Here is a 19,200-nt window from a genome sequence, read left to right as displayed (position 1 = left end):
ACACACAACAGGACTGCTGGGGGAGACGGGCACTAAGCTGTTCCTTCCAAGGGCCAAGGAATCAGAGGCGTGCAGGATAGGGATCTACCATGGCTGCATGAACTTAGTAAGACAAGGGCTTTCACAGGAAACACTCACTGATGGATCCTTTGCTGGCTGAAAGGGGCAGTGTAGCAGTCATTCTCCTCCAGGTCTGGCAGTGTCTCCTTGTCCAGCCTCATTGGCTTCTTAGGTAACCATCTCCGAAACCTGCTTATTTGTTTATCGATCCTGTGGTACATGAAAGGCAAGACCAAAGGGTACAGCATGTCAGCATTGCCCCAAAACACAGAAGGGAGGTCTCCACAGAGCCATAATTATGACCCCAACACTCTGGACATGCTCACTGCACTCATGAAACCCCGACTAGACAAACAGAAGGAAGCAAGCCTAGACCCAGTGTTCTGATTGCCCATGATATCACTGCTACAAGTTACATGTCTTCCCACACGCCAATGTATGGCCAAGGAGTCAGAACAAGGCTGGAAGGCTCCAGAAAGGAAGCAGACAGTCCCTGAAGCAAAGCAGCCAAGACCTTAAGTTCTTCCATCCTGCAGATTGTAGAAACTCACTGTGTGCTTGGAAAATCTCCCCATCCAAGGTCAGGGAACAGCTGAAGCTCTAGTTAGTTAGCTTTGGGGATGGGGCAGAGAAAGCACATTCTAGGGGTGGACTGTGCACAGAGAGTTCAATGTCACCATTTGCTTTCTAGCCCTCATACCTTCCCCAAACAGCCTCTCAGCAGACAACATACTTCTGTTTTTCTTTTTAACTTTCATGTCTCTTTTTAAGCTGACCCCATGGTTCTCATGGTACCGGGGTGTCATAACACACGTGTGTCACTCTGGCCAGAGTACACAATGATGCCAAGCCAAAAAAGCCCAACACTGTCCCCAAAGCAGTTTTCAAGCCATGATTTGCCCCCTGGCGGCCTCCCCTTTCCTTCTGACTTCTGATGGAAACTTCTGGCCTCCACGTGACCAGATTCTCACCTACTCACAGCCAACTACTAGAAGAGCAAACAGCACAACAGACTTTGAAATGATTATGCCACCTCAGGTACCTACACCACCAGAACGTTTTTTTTTTTCCCTAAGAGCACACATCAACAGCATCTCTGTGAGGCAGACTGAACAGGGACCATTCTCATTTACACATCATAAAAGAGACCCAGGGTGGGGTAATTATCCCAGCCCAAGTTACCCAGACAGTGAAGAAAGTCAGAACCAAAATGCAGATTCTAGACTTTTGATTTTAAAGATCATGCCCATCACAGTAGTTGATAATGGGAATCTTCACTTAAAGGCTATAGAAGAGACACATTTCTCTGGGGATGAAAAACCTTTAAATGCCTTCTAAGTCTATTAACTGAAAACATATGAAATTTGGGTATCTTTTATTTTTCTCCCCAATTAAAATTATTCACATGGCAATTTCTCCTTTTCAGTGAAACTCCCAGATGAATGGATTGATTTTTATATAACAAATCAACTCCAAAATGAAAAGTAACAGTCAGCTCCTCTGTTACCACCTTTAATCTTCAGCATCGTTCCAGCCAAATCACAACTCCTTCTCTGCTTGGTGGTGACTGTCCTTTTTCCAGAGTCTCTGAAAGTTCAAACTGGAAAGAATCCTCCAGCTTCTTGAAGACCCTCATCTCCAAGAGGACCTGTCCCCATCACATACATACATACAGAAATAAAGATCCTACCCTGGGTCACAGAGTCAGAAAATAATAGATTGGAACGGCCCAAAGACCCAAGAAAGCGGGAAAAGCCTACATCTACTTCACCCCTGAGGTTCGCCTTCTTTCCTCATCATCTTTTTAGTAGTAATGAAAGTGCTAGTCACTCAGTCATGTCTGACTCAGTGCGACCCCATGGGCTGTAGCCCGTCAGACTCCTCTGTCCATGGAATTCTCTAAGTAAGAATACTGGAGTGGGTAGCCATTCCCTTCCCCAGGGGATCTTCCTGACTCAAGGACACCCCATTATCTTTTTAAAGACACGCAAATATAGTGAGATGTAAGCCTCAGAAAGGTCATATGACAGTGGTTGAGAACATGAGCTTTGAGGCTGGAGTGACTAAATTCAAACCCTGGCTCTATAAACATTAGCAGTGTGACCCTGGGTAAGTTATTTAACTTTGCCATGCCTCAATTTCCTTATGATAATAATGCGCAATTCATAGGGTTGTGATGATTAAATGATCAAAATGTACATAAAACCTCCAGAATGGTGTCAGTGCACAGTAAACATGGCTATTATTACTACATTTTCTTTTTTCTGCAAAGACAAGAATTTGAGCAACCAGCTTGGCTCTTAACAATTTTGTCCTTCAGCTTTTCAATTCAAAGTTAATTATGCATCATGAACATCTATCACTTGCCCAAGTTCAATGATTTAATCATTAAATGCAACTTCCTAGGTTAAGCTGGTGGGCTTCCCTGTGGCTCTTGGCTTTATTTCATCTGATTGCCTTGAAAGTTGTTCACGAAAGACGACCCTGGTCCAGAGGTTTTCCATAATAGAGCTTTCACCTCCCACACGTCTCCAGTCTGCAGCACTAATCGGATTACACATTGCAAAATCCACATTCTCATGGAATCTGGGCTCTGAGTGCAATGACTATGAATTTAACCCAGACGGGTACAGTGCTCAATGTGGAGAAAAACAAAGCTGTAAAAATTCAGGGAATGAAATGGTAACTTTCTGCAACATGCTCGGGGCACCATTAGTTAAGTGACGTGGAGATGGAGGGAGAGACGACCAGGGTATGAACGTGAAAAATGACTCTGGAGTCAGCGAGAAATGGATTAACATTCTCACTGCTCAGCTCAAAAGTGGTGACTGCCATGCTGGGCAAGGGACTAAGGCTTTCTGAGCTAACACACCCATTAGAGATGGAATTGGTAAGGATAATGCATAAGCGTTTACACAATGCCTTGGCTGGACAAAATGCTCAATTAAGCGGTGGTTTCTAGGATTCTATACAAAAATTTATCCATTATGCTTTGTGAAAAGGAAAGCTCTTTATTAACTCAAGGCTTGTTTGAAATGGTATAGCCAAGATATGACCTCTGAAGTCACCAGCAACATATATTAGAGAAGGAAGTGAGGGTAGACTGCTTGGCGTGGTGGAAAGGAGCTGGGATTTGCCCTTGAGATGCCGAAATCCTGGCTCTGCTACTTATCAGCTGTGTGACCTTCCACAAAATCACTCACTTTTCTGAGCCTTATTTTTCCAGGGTTTTTAAATGGGATCATCACCATCATCATCATCTCACTGACCTCACAGAGTTGCTAGGAGGCTTACAAAAGAGGATGTTCATGAAATGCTTTGGAGAAACTGCCAAGTGGAGAGCAGGGTTATTGATAACTCTTTGAGGACCACAGAGGTTAATGTCAAGCGGTGGAAAGGAGAGGTAGTGGGCTTTTGAAACACTATAGTAGAGGAAAGATATTCAAAAGCCAGCGTAAAAATAACCCGAGGGTGTGAACCAGCCTTCTCGGGCAGCCTGAGCAGAAGCAGGAAGACAAAGATGGATGGTTCTGGTCCCATCACACATGCCGGTCCAGGCTGTGAGCTCACAACAAGAGAACAGAATGCTCAAAAGTGATCAGCAGTCTGCAGCCTCCTCTGCTTGGCAGAATGCACCCCCCATGGTGCCAGCACCCTAATCCTGGAACCTGTGAATATGAGTGTGACCCAGCAAAGGGACTTTGCAGATGTTAGCTGGGCCTTAAATTATGGATAGCATACTGGATTACTCAGGTGGGCACATCTCATCACTAAGCCCTTTAAAAGCAGAGAACTTTCTCTGGCTGGAGACAGGAGAGATGAGGCCAAAGGGAGGTCAGAGAGATTCAAAGTGTGAGAAGGAATCAACTGGCCAGAGCTGGCTTTGGAGGTGAAGGGGGCCAGGAACCAGGGGGGTGCCAGGAAGCCTCTAGAAGCTGAGAAAGACCTTTGGTTAATAGCCAAGAAATGGAGACCCTGGTCCGACAACAGCATGGAGCTGAGCTGAGCCAGCAACCTGGATGAGCCTAGAAGCCAATTCTTCCCAGGAGGCTCCGAAGAAGAGCTGGCTGACACCTTGATCTCAGCCTGTGAGACCCCAAGCAGAGAAACTGGATGAAACCTCCCCCCACCCAGACTTGTGACTCACAGAACTGAGATAATAAATTTGTCTGGGGATGTGTCATAAAAGCGATGGGAGACTACCACACCTCTCAAAACAGCCTTGATCCCATCTTCCCCAGACCTCGGCTGGCCAGGTTCCCATGGGCTGAGATTGATGCTCCACACTCTGTCCCTACCTCCCAGGTAAGTGGCTCTGGGAACAAGAGTTTGTCCTTCTGTGGCTACATGACTAATGTCCATTCTTCCACAAACCCACTCCTGTTCCCAAACTGTACCACTCAGAAATCAGTGAGGATCCCTTTCCATCTTGCCAAGGAAAGACACACAGTGCAAAAGCCACCAGGCTGGAAAGCCTGAGATTCAAGCTAGAGGCCTGGAACAAACCTTTCATCCTCTCAGGGCCTTAGTATCCCTGTCTTTAAAATGATCAATCAGATGCTCTCTAATATATGTTGCTGGTGACTTCAGAGGTCATATCTTGACTATACCATTTCAAATAAGCCTTGAGTTAATAAAAAGCTTTCCTTTTCACAAAGCATAATGGATACATTTTTGTATAGAATGATGACTATGGAGTCAGTGAGAAATGGATTAACATTCTCACTGCTCAGCTCAAAAGTGGTGAGTGCCATGCTAGGCAAGGAATTAAGCCTCTCTGAGCTAACACACCCATTACAGATGGAATTGATAAGGATAATGCGTAAGCAATTATACAATGCCTTGGCTGGACAAAATGCTCAATTAAGCGGTAGTTTCTAGGATGAAGAAAATGATGATGACAATGAACTTTTGTTGACCAAGTTCTCAATAGACATTCAAGAGCCATAATCTTCCCTTATATATCGAGGTCTGTGCTCCCATGTCTCACAAACATCCCTGAACAAGCAATCCTGAAATTTACTTAGAGCTGAAAAGTTGAGAAACCAACTAACCAAAAAGCATCTCATTTGTCTCTTCAATAGAGGAGTAGGACTTACTTAATAAAGTCTCCTTTGACAGGAGAAAGATAAAATGTCGGTTTAATGATAGAGCATTGATTTTGGTTGGATACATTGTCGCTTTGGTCCATCTCTGCCATTTACTGAGCAAAAGCCCTCTCGCAGACTACACAGGCAAATCAATAAAGATGGACCATCCGCTTGAGTATTTGTGGCCTTGACTTGTCAAGTTAGCATCTAGACCAAAAGGTGAGTCACTCTCTTAAGAAAGTTGTTCTGATGGTAAATTTGGGGTCCTCCCCCAAAGACCAGTTCATGACAGGTGAGGTTTTGGGTAGCTGGAAGGAGCTGGCAGCGGAGCACAAGTGCAAACTAAAAGGCACACATGCTCCAGCGCCCATGAGCTGCAGCTACTGAGCCCACACTCCACGACTACTGAAGCCTGGGCACTTAGAGCCATGCTCCACAACAGGAGAATCCACTGCCACTAGAAGCCTGCTCACGGCAACTAGAGAAAACCCGTCTGCAGCAAAGAAGATCCAGTGCAGCCAAACATTCATTAATTAATTAAAAACAAACTAGTGGGCATACATCTCCCACCTTTGCTGGGCTGTGCCTTGGGAAGGTCCTGGTTAAAATACCTTGACCTCAGCATCCTCAGTGGTGAAGGGGAGACTGTGGTGATTACAGAAAAAGTCACACGGAGGGAACTTCACCCCTAACCGATAAACCTGTCTGCAGGCCTTTATAAATTACTGGCTATACACAGAGTCCCAATCTGGATATGGAGGGTGCACCCTGAAGAATCAGAAAACAAGGGCCTTTTTCTTGAGCCACTAACAACCCAGGAGGGAGTTTGTACTAAAGACAACTCAATTAGGCTGAATTAAATGAAACAGGTGACTTCAGAGATAGCTGCTTTTCCCCAGATCGGAATACTATAATAATAGCATCAGGTTTCCAACAGTTAGATTACATTTTCAGAGATAATATGCCCAGAGAGCACAACAGATGAGCTTTTTAAAAATGTAATGGAGGCACCATACACAGGCCTACGTTGCAGGAAATGAAGCCCTCCAGAATGGATAACAGACAACAGAGCCTTGCATTTCTTTTTCCTCTTCTTAGAGCCAAGTGCCCCATATTAGCAGTCTCTCCTCAGATAGCAGTTAGGGATCTTGAGAAACTAATGCCATTCTTTTAGGTCACAAGGCTGGTAATTGGGGCAGAGCTTAAGTATCTTCTAGAAGAGTCCAAAGGTTTTGGAACATTTACGAATATTAATTTTTTAAGGCGAGGATGGAAATATCCAAGCCACTCTGTCACGTTGCCTGTATACTCATCTGATAAGACTGCAAAGGCACTGCATGTATAACACAGCAGGGACAAGTGTTCATTCTGCCAAGCATTGCAAAGGAGAACATCAGTCAGGATGTATATGGGGGCATGGAGGAAAAAAGAATGAGTAGTAATGAGACTTCAGCAACCAGTCACCCACAAGCATCAGATTTATTACTTATAAGCATATCTTTCACAGGCTATATTCATACTATTTGGTGAAAGTAAAAATAAAATAAGGCAGAAGAACAGTGATAAATTTCCTTTCTTGACTAGATAGGTAATGTGTAATATCTCTAAGTCTGCTCAAAGGTAAGTGTCAAAGCATCCTTTAATAGACCAAGTATGTGCATAAAAATAACGCTTACCCCCAAAATACATATCTGAATTATATGCGTGTGCTTCCTGGTGTCAGGTGACTTTTCACAAACAAAGATATTTGTGAAATGATGCTTTATTGTTCTGCCTGCTCAGAAACTTCACAATTTTTAATTCTTTTCCCTTACTCGGAAAGGAGGTAGGTTTGTTTCCAGGGTGCTTTTGTGGATTAATGAAGTAAAATATCATTTGGAAAAATGAAATTAAAAGCTAAATTAAGTATCCATATTTAGGAAGGCATGAAGACCTCAGAATATTGAAGTCAATATTTTACTACTGGTGTATGACTAGGATAACAAGTTATAGACATGCCCTGCAATTTGGAAGTCATCTCTGGCTACAGAGACACCTATTCTTCATCATTTAAATCAGTCAGTCCTGAAGTGAAGAGTTAAAGTAGATACAAAATTTTCTGACAAACTGCATTTAAAAATTTGCATTGACTTCAATAAGTAATACCACCACACTGATATCCTAAATTTAATCCTGTGTGGTCAGTAGTAAGGTTTATCTCAAGAGGCCATTCTGAATCAATGTGTCATACAACCAGAATTGGGATTTTTTTATTTTGACCCAGAGCCTGCGGGTGCCTTTTAAGGACTCGATTCTTCTATGGTTGTCATGTATGCGCTTAAGTAGCATCAACTCTTCCAGGTCAAAAATTAGTGTTTAGTAAGCTGTTCTTCCAGTTCAAGAAACAAGGATTTCCCAAGCTCTTATTCACTCACAACCTCTCTTCTACACACACAGAGAACATGTGATGGGTGACACATTCACAGTCCCTTCTGCTTTCCTCCTCTTGCTCCTGTTCTAAACCCCATCCACTTTCTCCTTTCTCATTGCAAACCTTAACAAGGTGGCAGTAAGCCCCCACTTTCTGATTCATCAGGAGCCCCTCTGTTCTCCACCAGTTATAATTTGCCTTCTGTTACTCTCCCCTCTGCAATCATCATTCTCAAAATGCACTAGTTCCAGACCAGCAACATCAGCATCACTGAGGATCTTAACAGAAGTACAAATTATTGAACCTCATGTCTGGGGATGGACCCATCAATCTGAGTATGAAAGAGCCCTGCAAGTGATCCTGACACATGCAAAAGTTTGAGAACCACCATTCCATGGAGACTGCTAGCATGGTGGTTACCAAGGTGACCAAAAATCAATTCTCATCTCTCATTGTTCATCGCTGAAGAAAACCCCTTCTTATGGGAAATCGTACATGGTACCTTTGATACTGCCCTCCCCAGTTCCCCTTCTACTTCTTGATTATTCCTTGTCATTTTCCCCCACCTCTTCCTGTCTCCTTAAAGCAGATTTTTCCAAGCACTTGCTACTAGCCTCTTCTCTTCACTCCATACATCATTCCCTGGGAAATTCCATCCACTTCCCTGGCTCAGGTCATGATGGCTGACCTGAGCCAGGGGAGCTTCACCTCTCCAACTGTATTCTCTGGCTTTACCTTTAGCTTCAACTGCTTTGCCATCAGTTTCAAAACCCTCAAAGACCACCTGTGACACCAATTACCTCAAAGACCTACTGTGAGTCATAATACAGAATTGTCAGATAAAAAATCAACACCTGTCTTACCACATCTGTATCTCCCTGAATTTCCACTCTTCTTCTGCCTCCCAATCCCTTAATACAGAAACCTCTTTCTCTCCACCATTTCTTGTTTTCCAAATACCCACTAAGTCCTATACTTTCCTCCAATCTTTCTCATATACTTTGCTGTTTTACTTGATAGGTTATTTTTTGGCTCTGCAGGGAACAGGAGTACAATCTAAGTGTTTAAGAGTGAAAGTCAAGGAGACAGATTATGACTTGTTTTAAGGAAGCACTTTCTAAGTCAGGTGTTCACAGATGGATTCAGGAATTCCCTGCCTCTAGACATGTTTAAACACAGGCTGGTTGATGATATAACAGAGGTTCAACAGCCAATGAGTGGCTGGACTTGATGACATTTGATATCCCATCCAACCTTGAGATTATATGGGTCATTTAATCACCATTTTTTTTCAAGCCCTCATTGCTCACCTCTTCCCCACAGCGTGAACAATGTTTCAGTCCCCGATCTATGTCTGATGATTCAGGAAGTCCTGGTTTTTCTATGCTTTTCTTTGTGGCCTTATTTTCCCTCTGCAAATCCTCACACATGTATATAAAGATTCATTCATTCATTTGCCCCACCTACTATATGTGAGGCGCTGGAGATACAGCCTTCATATACCTTCCAAGTGGAGAGGCTACATCATAGGCTATAGCACAGACCCAGTAATCTGAGTTTTAATAAGCCCTCCAGGTGACTCTGCTGCTGGCTAAAGTCTGAGAACTACTGAAATAGGCTAAAATGAGCATGAAGTTTTTGTAGAAGGTCATTATGTGACAAAGGACTCGTCTTTCTTGGTGAATCCAAATGAAGTGGCAACCATCTGATGAAAGAATTGCTAATAAGGATGCTTCTCAGGAAAATTTTTGGAAAGCACACCTTAGTTTCTTTAAATGCCCATTTTCATGTCATATTTTGTCAAGCACACATGTACTTGATTAAACCCACTAAACTATACCAACTATTCTATTTATCCTTCTGCACTGAGCAGAAGCAGAGTGAATTTGAGTCCTAAATCTCACAGAACTGAACTCTAAAGATTTTCAGACAAATGTAATGGTTTCAAAGTTGTTTAACTATCAGCTCAGCTTAGGGAGCATGGTTACATAAGACCAATTAAAAGTTTGAAATTAGGTTGCCAATGATTACCATAGAATCAAATCAAAGAACATACTGACATCTCCCCTTCATCAACTTCTAAAAAGTCAAGGAGAAACAAGCTTAGGAAGGCAATATAGCACAGTAAAGGCACAGTAAAAGCAGTTCTCACCCAGTAGGATTTTGGGGGAGGAGGGGTTAAAAAGAGAGTGTAGGAGGGCTTCTGAGTAAGGTAATATATCTGCACACTTTATTAACAAAATATTATTAACATAGGAGGACACTACCCATGGTAGGATCAGAAGCCACCTGAGAGGATTACTGTCTGCACTTGGATTTCAAGTTATATATAGTGGAGGGAGTAATTTGCATGGGGGAAAAAGTAACATTCAGACCAAAGATGCTTTCTAAACAATGGGGCTTTCTGGGAATTTATCTAATAGAATGGGGAACCCTCACCTCTCAAACCCAGCCTCAACAGACCTGCAGATAAATTCTGCCTCCCAAGTATGGAGAAATCACAGGGAAGACTCGAAGAGGAAAATTTCCATCTTTGCTTCCCGCTCCCCAATCCAGCCTAACTTGAAATAGCTATTTTTGGTGCACCAACCAGCTCTCCCATGGGACAAAGGCCCCTCCTCCCCAGCTTGTCTTCCTTGTCATTGCTGGGAGCACACAGGACAACGGCTAAAACAAACACCATCGTGACAGAGCATGCTACTAACCTGCTCATGAACTTGTACCGGCGGGGCAGGTAATAGATTTTTCTCCTGGAAGAACAGCAAAAATGAAGCCAGTCGAGAAGAAAACCCATCGTCAGTTACAGTTTGAACTAGCAAGGAAGGAAAGGAGATTGAAGATAGAAGCCTGTAAGAGGTGAAGAAGAAAAAACTAAAAAGAGATTAACAGTGAGAAATGCAGTGGAAACACAGGGCATGCATTTTTGACTCATGAAATCGTATAAAATAGTTTCTATTGACATTGCTTCCTCTCCTTGTCACTATCATTTTTTACACTTGCTCTTTGCCTATAGAACCTGTGCAGAGCAGTGATTTGGAGCAATTGGTATTTGTATGAATTCGGCTGAGGTCAGCTTTTTTTTTTTCTTCAGGATACAGAGATAGATTGCCAGTCTGCTCGCAACATACATAATTTAGTAGGCACACTATTAACAAATATTTCTACAGCACTTTAAGTTTAGAGAATGCTTCTGTCATCTGATATAGGCAAAGGTAATATAAATTATATATAAAAATATGTTTTTACAACCAGTATGGGAAGGACACTAACAAGTATCAACAGCCTACTGCAAATAAGCACACTAGAACATATTGTCTAACCCCTGGCTGTCATATATTGTTAATTAAAGAAGTAAACCAAGGAATCCCAGAGAAAAATCTTTTTAAAAATCAGACTTATTAAGGGTCTGTTGTACTTCTATGTACCTGCATATAAAAAGTATTACAAATGCAAATTCTGAGTATAGTGTGAACAGAGAACATGTGCATTAGATATTTTTAAAAATGCAATCTCTCTTTCCATGGTTTGGACTTCAACCAATGGGTACAAATGAATGAATAGTTCACATGGATTCTGAACTAAGATATTAGAGAAAATGGGAAGTTTATACACCAAAACTTATTGTGCATATCTATGAAAACTTGAACACATATCCCATGTTATAAAGAGGCAGATTATAGAGACAACAGAAAAATCAGTGGCTGCCAAGGGTCTGGGCTGGGGGGAGAAGGGGTGGAGTAAAGGGGGTTTCAAGGGCCGTGAAACTATTCTGCATGATACCATAATAGGGGATACATGGCACTATGAATTGCCCAAACCCACAGAACTGTACAAGAAGTGAACCCTAAACTATGGGCCACCAAAACAAGCACCATCGTGACAGCATGCTACTAACCTGCTGACAGTAACAATGTGCCAATACTTGTGCACCAGTTGTAACAAATAAACCACACTAATGCAAGGTATCAACAGTAAGGAAGCTGAAAGCAGGGTGAGAGGAGGTCTATGGGAATACTCTGTACTATCTATTCAATTTTCTGTAAACCAAAAACTGCTCTAGACACTGTCTACTTAAAAAATCTATATCCTTGGACATACAGGTATTTAGCAAAAGAAGGTTTCTGTGACCATTTCCCACAAGAAATCTATTCCTCAACTTCCTTTTAAATATTATAGAAACAAAAATCCAAGGAGACTAAATCTGGGATTCAGAAGTACAGTCTATAGAAAATAATAAAGATAAGATTCTTGGAGGCATTTCAGTGTCCAAACTGGTATTTAAACACTTTGTTGAACTGGTATGTCAGGACAATTCCTCTTTTGGAAATACATGCTGGATAAAAAGGTAACGTAAATTTTAAACGCACCAAGTTGTGTCAAGTGAAGCTATGCTTAGGGAAAATCACATCAATATTAATAAGACCAGCTCATGGCCACTCGTTAACCGTATTTCCTCCTAAAAATGTTGTCCTGCAGGAATTCCTATCATGTAAATTATTATTCACAGTTGTTATGGCTTTCATTTTATTGCCTGGATCGCATTCTCTGAATGCTGCATAAGAGAAGTATTCATGTTGCTTGCAGGCGGCACTTTTCTGCTATTATGTAATGCGCGCACAGCGTGTTATCTATGATACAGCCAGGCCCTTCAGAGATAAAATACTTCCAGGTACTAAGGGAACTTGCTATGCATCACATAAAGTTTTCATAATCTTCTTGAGTTCTTTGCTTGAGAAGTGTGTTCTGGCAGAAGGTTTTATGAGATTGCTACTGGGGATGGGGCTGGAGGGTGGGGGTGTGTCAGTTTCCTTAGGTTTTACTACCTTACTATTATCAAAAGGTAGACTTTTTAAGCTCTGTTGGCTTTAAGCTGTTGGTCTGATCTATGACTCTATCTAAGCATAGATTTATTTTCCCTTTGGTCCTTATGTATGACATAGCATTAATTCACATTGATAAATTTCTGATTGTGCAAACAACTGTTGATGGAAACAAAATTGGTATTCCTTCTCTCTCCCTGATTACATATATTACATATTTACATATATATAAAATTTTTAAAATCCCTGGGTTCCAAGATTTTCTTTGTAACATTTTAAATACAAGAATAAGTGAAAAATTTAGAACTATTTTAGTCTCAATTCCTTTGAGATATCTGTCTTAAGGAAAATACATGGTAGAAATCTCAGTCTCTATTTTGAATTTGTATTAGGACACGAAGACTAATAAACAAAGAAAATAAGATGCATCAGGGAGATATATTACAGGCTTATGAATGGAAATTGCCCTTCCCTAAATGTGTTCCTAGCATCTCTTCATTTCTAAGAATATAGATGGATCTTTGTCTCAATAACTTTCCACAGCTCATTAAGAGCTATACTTTAGAATTGGCCGTTTGCCTAATTTCTGCCCTCTATGGTCGTATTGGCAAATGGTGAACCACTCTGAGATGGAGGAAAATTAATCCTTTAAAATAACTAAGAAATTCATGCAAAATACTTTGTATTCCCCTAGGAATAAATATCAATGGTTGTGGTTTGCACAGTATTTATGACTTGACTCTTAAAATGCAAAAATAGTTATTTAAAAAAATAAGGTCACATTTTCCTGAAATTTCTTGAACTTGCTGCAATGGAAGTAGACTTTAATTTTTTTCTGGAAGGGACCAGTCAGTAAGGACTTGTAGCACTGATCCTGACATCTGGCCATTCAAAGAAGCAGGGTTTTTAAAAATGGCACTTTGGAAATGAAAATGCCACTTGGAAAATATTTCTTTCTTAACAGTCTATCCTTCTAAGGACTGCATTAGCCAGGCACTTTCACAAAAAGTCATGAAGTCAATATTAGCCATGAAGTTACTTATTGCATTTCCTAAACATTTAAAGGATTTTCCCTCTAGCAGTGTTCCAGTCTGCATTTTGGTTTTATTTGTTTCAATAGCGGAGTGCACTAGCAGCAGGGAGAGAGTGGGGGAGAAACACTTTTACACCTACCTGAAAGGCATTCTTACATTCATTTGTTCTGCGTATCTTCCAAGCACTTCCCATGGGGCATGCAACTTCACAAAGATAATGTCACTATTTATTAGAGAGGACTGAAACAGAAAAAAGAAACTAAATTGAAAAGTATATCCAAGTCTCCTATGGTTTCAATTGAACTGGAACTTAGACATATGAACTTGTACAGAGTTTAAGGTCGGAGGGCATTTCTCAGCAATAAGCTGGGTCCTTATGTGTGCACATATCCATTCAATCAATATGTTACTGTGTGTCAGGCTCTGGAGAACCAGCAGGGAAGAAAAGAGATACGGATGGCATTTACATTCTGCAAATACACACATAAAAAGAAGACAGGCAAAAACAAATTAACAAGAGAAACAGATTCAGAGAGTTGAGTGTTCTGAAGACAATAGAGTCTTGGGAGAAAAAGTTGGAGTGGCATACCCATTTCCTTGGACAAAGGGTCAAAAAAAGAGTCCTCTCTGAGGAATGGACATGTGAGTTGAGATATAAAGAAGGAGCCAGTTGGGTAAAAAGCTGAATGTTCTGGGTGCAAAGCCCCTAGGCTGGGAAACAGCTTAGTATGTCCTGTAGTGGAGGGGCAAGGAGGAGGGTGGAGGTGCTGGGAGACTGGCATGAGAAGAGGCTGGAAAGGTGAGCAGGAGCTAGTATGCAGTGCTTCACAGGCCACAAGAACACAGTTCAGCTTTATGCCAGGTACATGGGGAAGTCATTTTGATTTAGGTGTTCAAAGACCACTGTGGCTGCTGCATGGAAGATAATACGGGAGAGTCACAGTGAAACGGACAGAGATGCTCTCAATCACTCAGGCAACAGCAATAGTTGGTGGTCGGGGGGATAAAGGGAACTAAGAGATGTGTCTTAAATCTGGCCAGCATCAGCAAGGCTTTTTCAAAAGACAGTGCTCTTTGGCCCCAAACCTTTGCCTTCTTTGGGGCTTTTTATCAACACAGAACTTAGGGCTGTAAAACTAGGACTTCACTCTCTGTTAACAGGTTTTGGTCTGTGCCTCTGGCAGCAGGGACACCCCTTATTAGGAGATTTCCTTTGGAAGTCATTTCCCAGGGTGAGGGCTGAGTTGTGGAAGGATGTGGAAGAAAGATGAGAAACCGTTAAGCCAGAGCAGTTTAAATGAGCCAAATGGTCAATTATTTATCCTTATCTTTCCACACAGGGTCATCCTGAACTGCATACCGTTTAAGTGTTTACAGTTTAAGAAAATCAATTTAAACTTTCATAATTTAAGATGTGTTGGGCCTTTGTGGCTGAACTCTCCTTATAACAGTATCTATACACAAGTCAATATTTTTACACACCTGACAAAAAAACCTCAACTTTATGCTTTAGCAGGTGTACATTTGCACTGTAGGGAATTGTTTTTACATTGCAGATGAAGGCAACTGTAATTCATTTTTCGTATTTTCATTCAGGGTCTCCTTGCTGGGCTTATAAATATTGTATTTAAGGCCTAAGAATGCCTCAAGATATTATGGAAAAGCAAACTGGTATCAACGACAACATTCTCAGAAACTTTGGTGATGCTGACTTTCCCATGGGGAGGAGGGCCAGGATCCAAGTGCACAGTGGTGAAGGGGAACCCCTGATACTGGTTAGGAAAAAAAATCAAATTTTCTGGCAGTTCAGGCTGAAATAAGGTTTTAACTTTCAATGTAGGACAAGCAGACACCTATCTTTAAGCCCCCTGACAACAAGGAAAGCTTCTGTTCTTCATGGTTGAATCCTTTGGCCCCAGAACAGTTCCCGCTTTAGAGGGAGCACTCAACCAATATTTGCCTGGTGGTGGTTTAGTTGCTGTCATCTCTGACTCTTGCAAACCCATGGACTGTAGCCCACCAGGCTCCTCTGTCCATGGGATTCTCCAGGCAAGAATACTGGAGGGGGTTGCCATTTCCTTCTCCAGGGGATCTCCCCAAACCAGGGACTGAACTTGGGTCTCCTGCATTGCATGTAGGTTCTTTACCAACTGAGCCACCAGGGAAGCCCTGGTGAAATGTGAACAGTTAGTCCTGGCCCAGGTAAAAATTGGGAGCCCTATGAAGTAGGAAGTGATAAAGACGAGGTGACTCTTGGAGCCCACGTAGCTGTTGTTTGCAAACGAGGTACTCACCCAGGGAACAAACACACCAGCAACCACTCAAATGCTGTGTCTCTTCACAAACTTCTTACTGTTTAGTAACCTACTACTTCCCTACATTGAGTGCTCACAGCCATGTAGCCAGGTAGAGAGTGAATGAGCTCATGGGTGGCAATGTCTGTGTAAGAACATGTAGAAACACAGCTCACACACACTCTCTGAGATAGTCTCAAAGATCACCAGTTGAACCTCCTTGTGCTTTGGAAAAGAATGCCAATTGTTTCTCCATATATAATAGTTTTCCAAGTTAAAAAGCAGAAGACATATTGTATTTCCTAAAAATGGGCCTTTTTACTAAAGAGACAGGTGTACCCCAATGTTCATCGCAGCACTGTTTATAGTAGCCAGGACATGGAAGCAACCTAGATGTCCATCGGCAGACAAATGGATAAGAAAGCTGTGGTACATGTACACAATGGAGTATTACTCAGCCACTAAAAAGAATACATTTGAATCAGTTCTAATGAGGTGGATGAAACTGGAGCCTAGTATACAGAGTGAGGTAAGCCAGAAAGAAAAACACCAATACAGTATACTAACGCATATATATGGAATTTAGAAAGATGGTAATGATAACCCTGTATGCGAGATAGCAAAAGGGACACAGATGTATAGAACAGTCTCCTGGACTCTGTGGGAGAGGGTGAGGGTGGGATGATTTGGGAGAATGGCATTGAAATATGTATATTATCATATGTGAAACGAATCGCCAGTCCAGGTTCGATGTGTGATACAGGATGCTCGGGGCTGGTGCACTGGGATGACCCAGAGGGATGGTATGGGGAAGGAGGTGGGAGGGGGGTTCAGAATGGGGAACACATGCTGAACACCCGTGGTGGATTCATGTCAATGTATGGCAAAACCAATACAATATTGTAAAGTAAAAAAAAAAAAAAGATAAAATTGGGCATTTTGAAGACCCCCCAAAGCTAATAATAATAATAAAGATACACTTCAGTATCTGAAGTGGTCCTGGTGGTCCAATACCAGATCCAATACTCTCAATATAGGGGGCCCAGGTTCGATCCCTGATCAGGCAAGTAGAGGCCACAGGCTGCACCAGGATGCTCGGGGCTGGTGTGCGGGGATGACCCAGAGGGAGGATAAATGGAGGAGGGAGGTGAGAGGGGGGTTCAGGAAGGGGAACTGATGTACAGCCGGGGCGGATTCATGGCAATGTATGGCAAAACCAACCAATATAATATTGTAAAATAATTAGCCTCCAATAAAAAAAAAAGACTTCATATGCTTCAACTAAAGATCATGCCACAACTAAGACCCCGCACAGTCAAATAAAATTTTAAAAAAGAAAACAGAAAGATACGCTTTAGGGTCTGGGAAGATTTTGCAGCTTCCTCACTTGGGAGGTTTCATGGTGATACTAGGAATTCTTTAAATTTGCTAATTTTCTGACAAGGTTCTCACTTCCTGTTGTTTCTTCTCCCATCTTCTCATGAGAGGAAGAGTAAAATTGTGCAAAATAAAGACAACAAAACGGCCATAGGGCTGATTCACAGAATCAACCAAACCTTGATTTAGAGCATGAAATCTTAGCACATACTCTCTTCACAGAATTACTGTGATTGTTAGTTTTACAGAGAATATACAGTCTACCTCAAGAATAATCATTTTGCAGCTCTCCCATGAATATATGAACACACTAGGGAGGACACAATACTGCATCCCATTCAGGGCATGTTCTAAGTGCCATATTTCTGGGTGTGAAAAAGCCAAGTTCATTATCTGAACACATACTGACTCAACTAAAATTCTAACATGGGATTTCAACCATTTTCTGCATAAATGAGCAACTGCTTTGAGTCACTCAGTATGCCTTAAAAAAATTCCATTTTCTTCTTATTTCAATTATAACAATGATTATAAAGCCCGTTACATTTATTTTCTATCATCACTTTATTACTTTTAGTGCTGTATAATTTTACAAGCACTTTTATACATTACCTCATTTTATTCTCAAACTTGTAAGAGAGGCTTTAATTTCTTAAAAAAGGAAAGAGACTAATAATTCACCCACAGCTAAACTGAAAGTTTATTTCACTCAAATCTGAGTCCCTACCCACATCCCTTGAGTCTGTCCATTTTATCTGATAAACTCCGAGGTTTAAATAAATCCATGACTTTTACATGCATTGAAGACACATAATCTCTGAATTCTTTATCAGTTTACACAAACAAAGAGGGGAAATTAAGCTATATTTAAGGGACGACAGAGAATGAGATGGCTGGATGGCATCACCGACTCGATGGACATGAGTTTGAGTGAACTCCGGGAGTTTGTGATGGACAGGGAGGCCTGGCATGATGTGATTCATGGGGTCGCAAAGAGTTGGGCATGACTAAGCGACTGAACTAAACTGAAGATTATCTTGATAAGCTTGAGAAAAATGTTAACTGAATTCCCTTGAATGATGATGGGTGTCTGTTTATGTGTTATGTGTGTGGAGGGTCTGCATGTGTGCATGCCTGTGTCTATGTGTGTATGGGGCTTATTATTTTCTGTTTTTAAGGAGAAACTGAACTTCAGCTCAGAAAAATAAATGTGAAACATGACTGCTAATTATACGCTCATACATCACTCTTCTTCTCGAGTACTGAATGATTATACTAACTGGATCTAAATAGGTTTTCCTTCTTATTAAGTATTCCTTTCCACATAAATCCAAGTGTGCAAGTACTGAAACGAAGAGAAATGAAAATGATTTTTTGAAACAGAGTTGTTTCATTAATATACTACAATAAAAACCCCTTAGGTTAGAACCTTGGGGAGAAGAAAAATGACCATTTAGAGGAGTTTGGAAAATCTCCTTAGAAGAATGACTGGAGAAATTAAAAGTACCATGGAAAACACCTGGAATAGAAAAAGGTAAGATCCACAGAAAACTTTTCTTCTTTCTTGTTCATTTAACAAGAACATATTGAACATGATCTATGTATAGATGCTGGGAATGCAAAGATACATAAATTTTGGTCCTTGCCTTGAAGGTTAGATAAGGTAACCATAAGGAAAAAAATAAATAGCATGCCATTATCTAAGCCAAGCAATCCACCTTTTAAAAATGCGTAAATATACACATCTCTTCATCTCATGACCCCCAGAACTATGGCTGAAAAGAGGACACTGATGGAGAAAAGGTTTGGGAGTGGGGGCATGGAGGTACATCACAAACTTACTTTAGGACACATTAAGCTCTTAACGCCCATGAAAAGACATCTTGTGGGTGGATAAATGAGTCCAGACCCAACTGTGTCTGGAGCTTGGGGGAGCAGTCTGAGTCAGAGATACAAAATAAATATGGCCAGGAGAGAGACAATGTTTAAATCCGTGGGATTGGATAAGGTCAGTTCGGAGGAGAGTACAGGGACAGAGCCACGTGGGCAGTTGCAGCACAGAGGCTGGATAGGAAGGCAGACCCTGAGGTTCAGCTGCACGGAGTCACATGTCTG

The 19,200-nt window shown here is 41.5% G+C and overlaps 1 protein-coding gene across 5 annotated transcripts in view; it reads right to left on the bottom strand.

Annotated features, from left to right (window-relative positions):
* The window catches only part of ANO4 (anoctamin 4), a 473,781-nt gene that overhangs the window by 137,973 nt on the left and 316,608 nt on the right, over window positions 1–19,200 (bottom strand). For 3 of the 5 annotated variants that reach the window (XM_055395518.2, XM_055395515.2, XM_055395517.2), the window contains 3 exons: window positions 13,554–13,654; window positions 10,266–10,310; window positions 139–270 (listed from right to left, as the gene is read on the bottom strand). In XM_055395518.2, coding sequence (XP_055251493.2) covers window positions 139–270; window positions 10,266–10,310; window positions 13,554–13,654 — 278 coding nt within the window. The remainder of the gene's footprint in view (window positions 1–138; window positions 271–10,265; window positions 10,311–13,553; window positions 13,655–19,200) is intronic. The other 2 variants (XM_055395516.2, XM_055395519.2) reach the window with 2 other exon arrangements.

This window comes from Moschus berezovskii, chromosome 6 (assembly GCF_049115385.1).
Source record: "Moschus berezovskii isolate FMDL1 chromosome 6, NW_MosBer_1.0, whole genome shotgun sequence".
NCBI classification, from domain to species: domain Eukaryota; kingdom Metazoa; phylum Chordata; class Mammalia; order Artiodactyla; family Moschidae; genus Moschus; species Moschus berezovskii.
The sequence above is the reverse complement of the archived record's forward strand: the minus strand, read 5'-3'. Positions and strand labels throughout refer to the sequence as shown.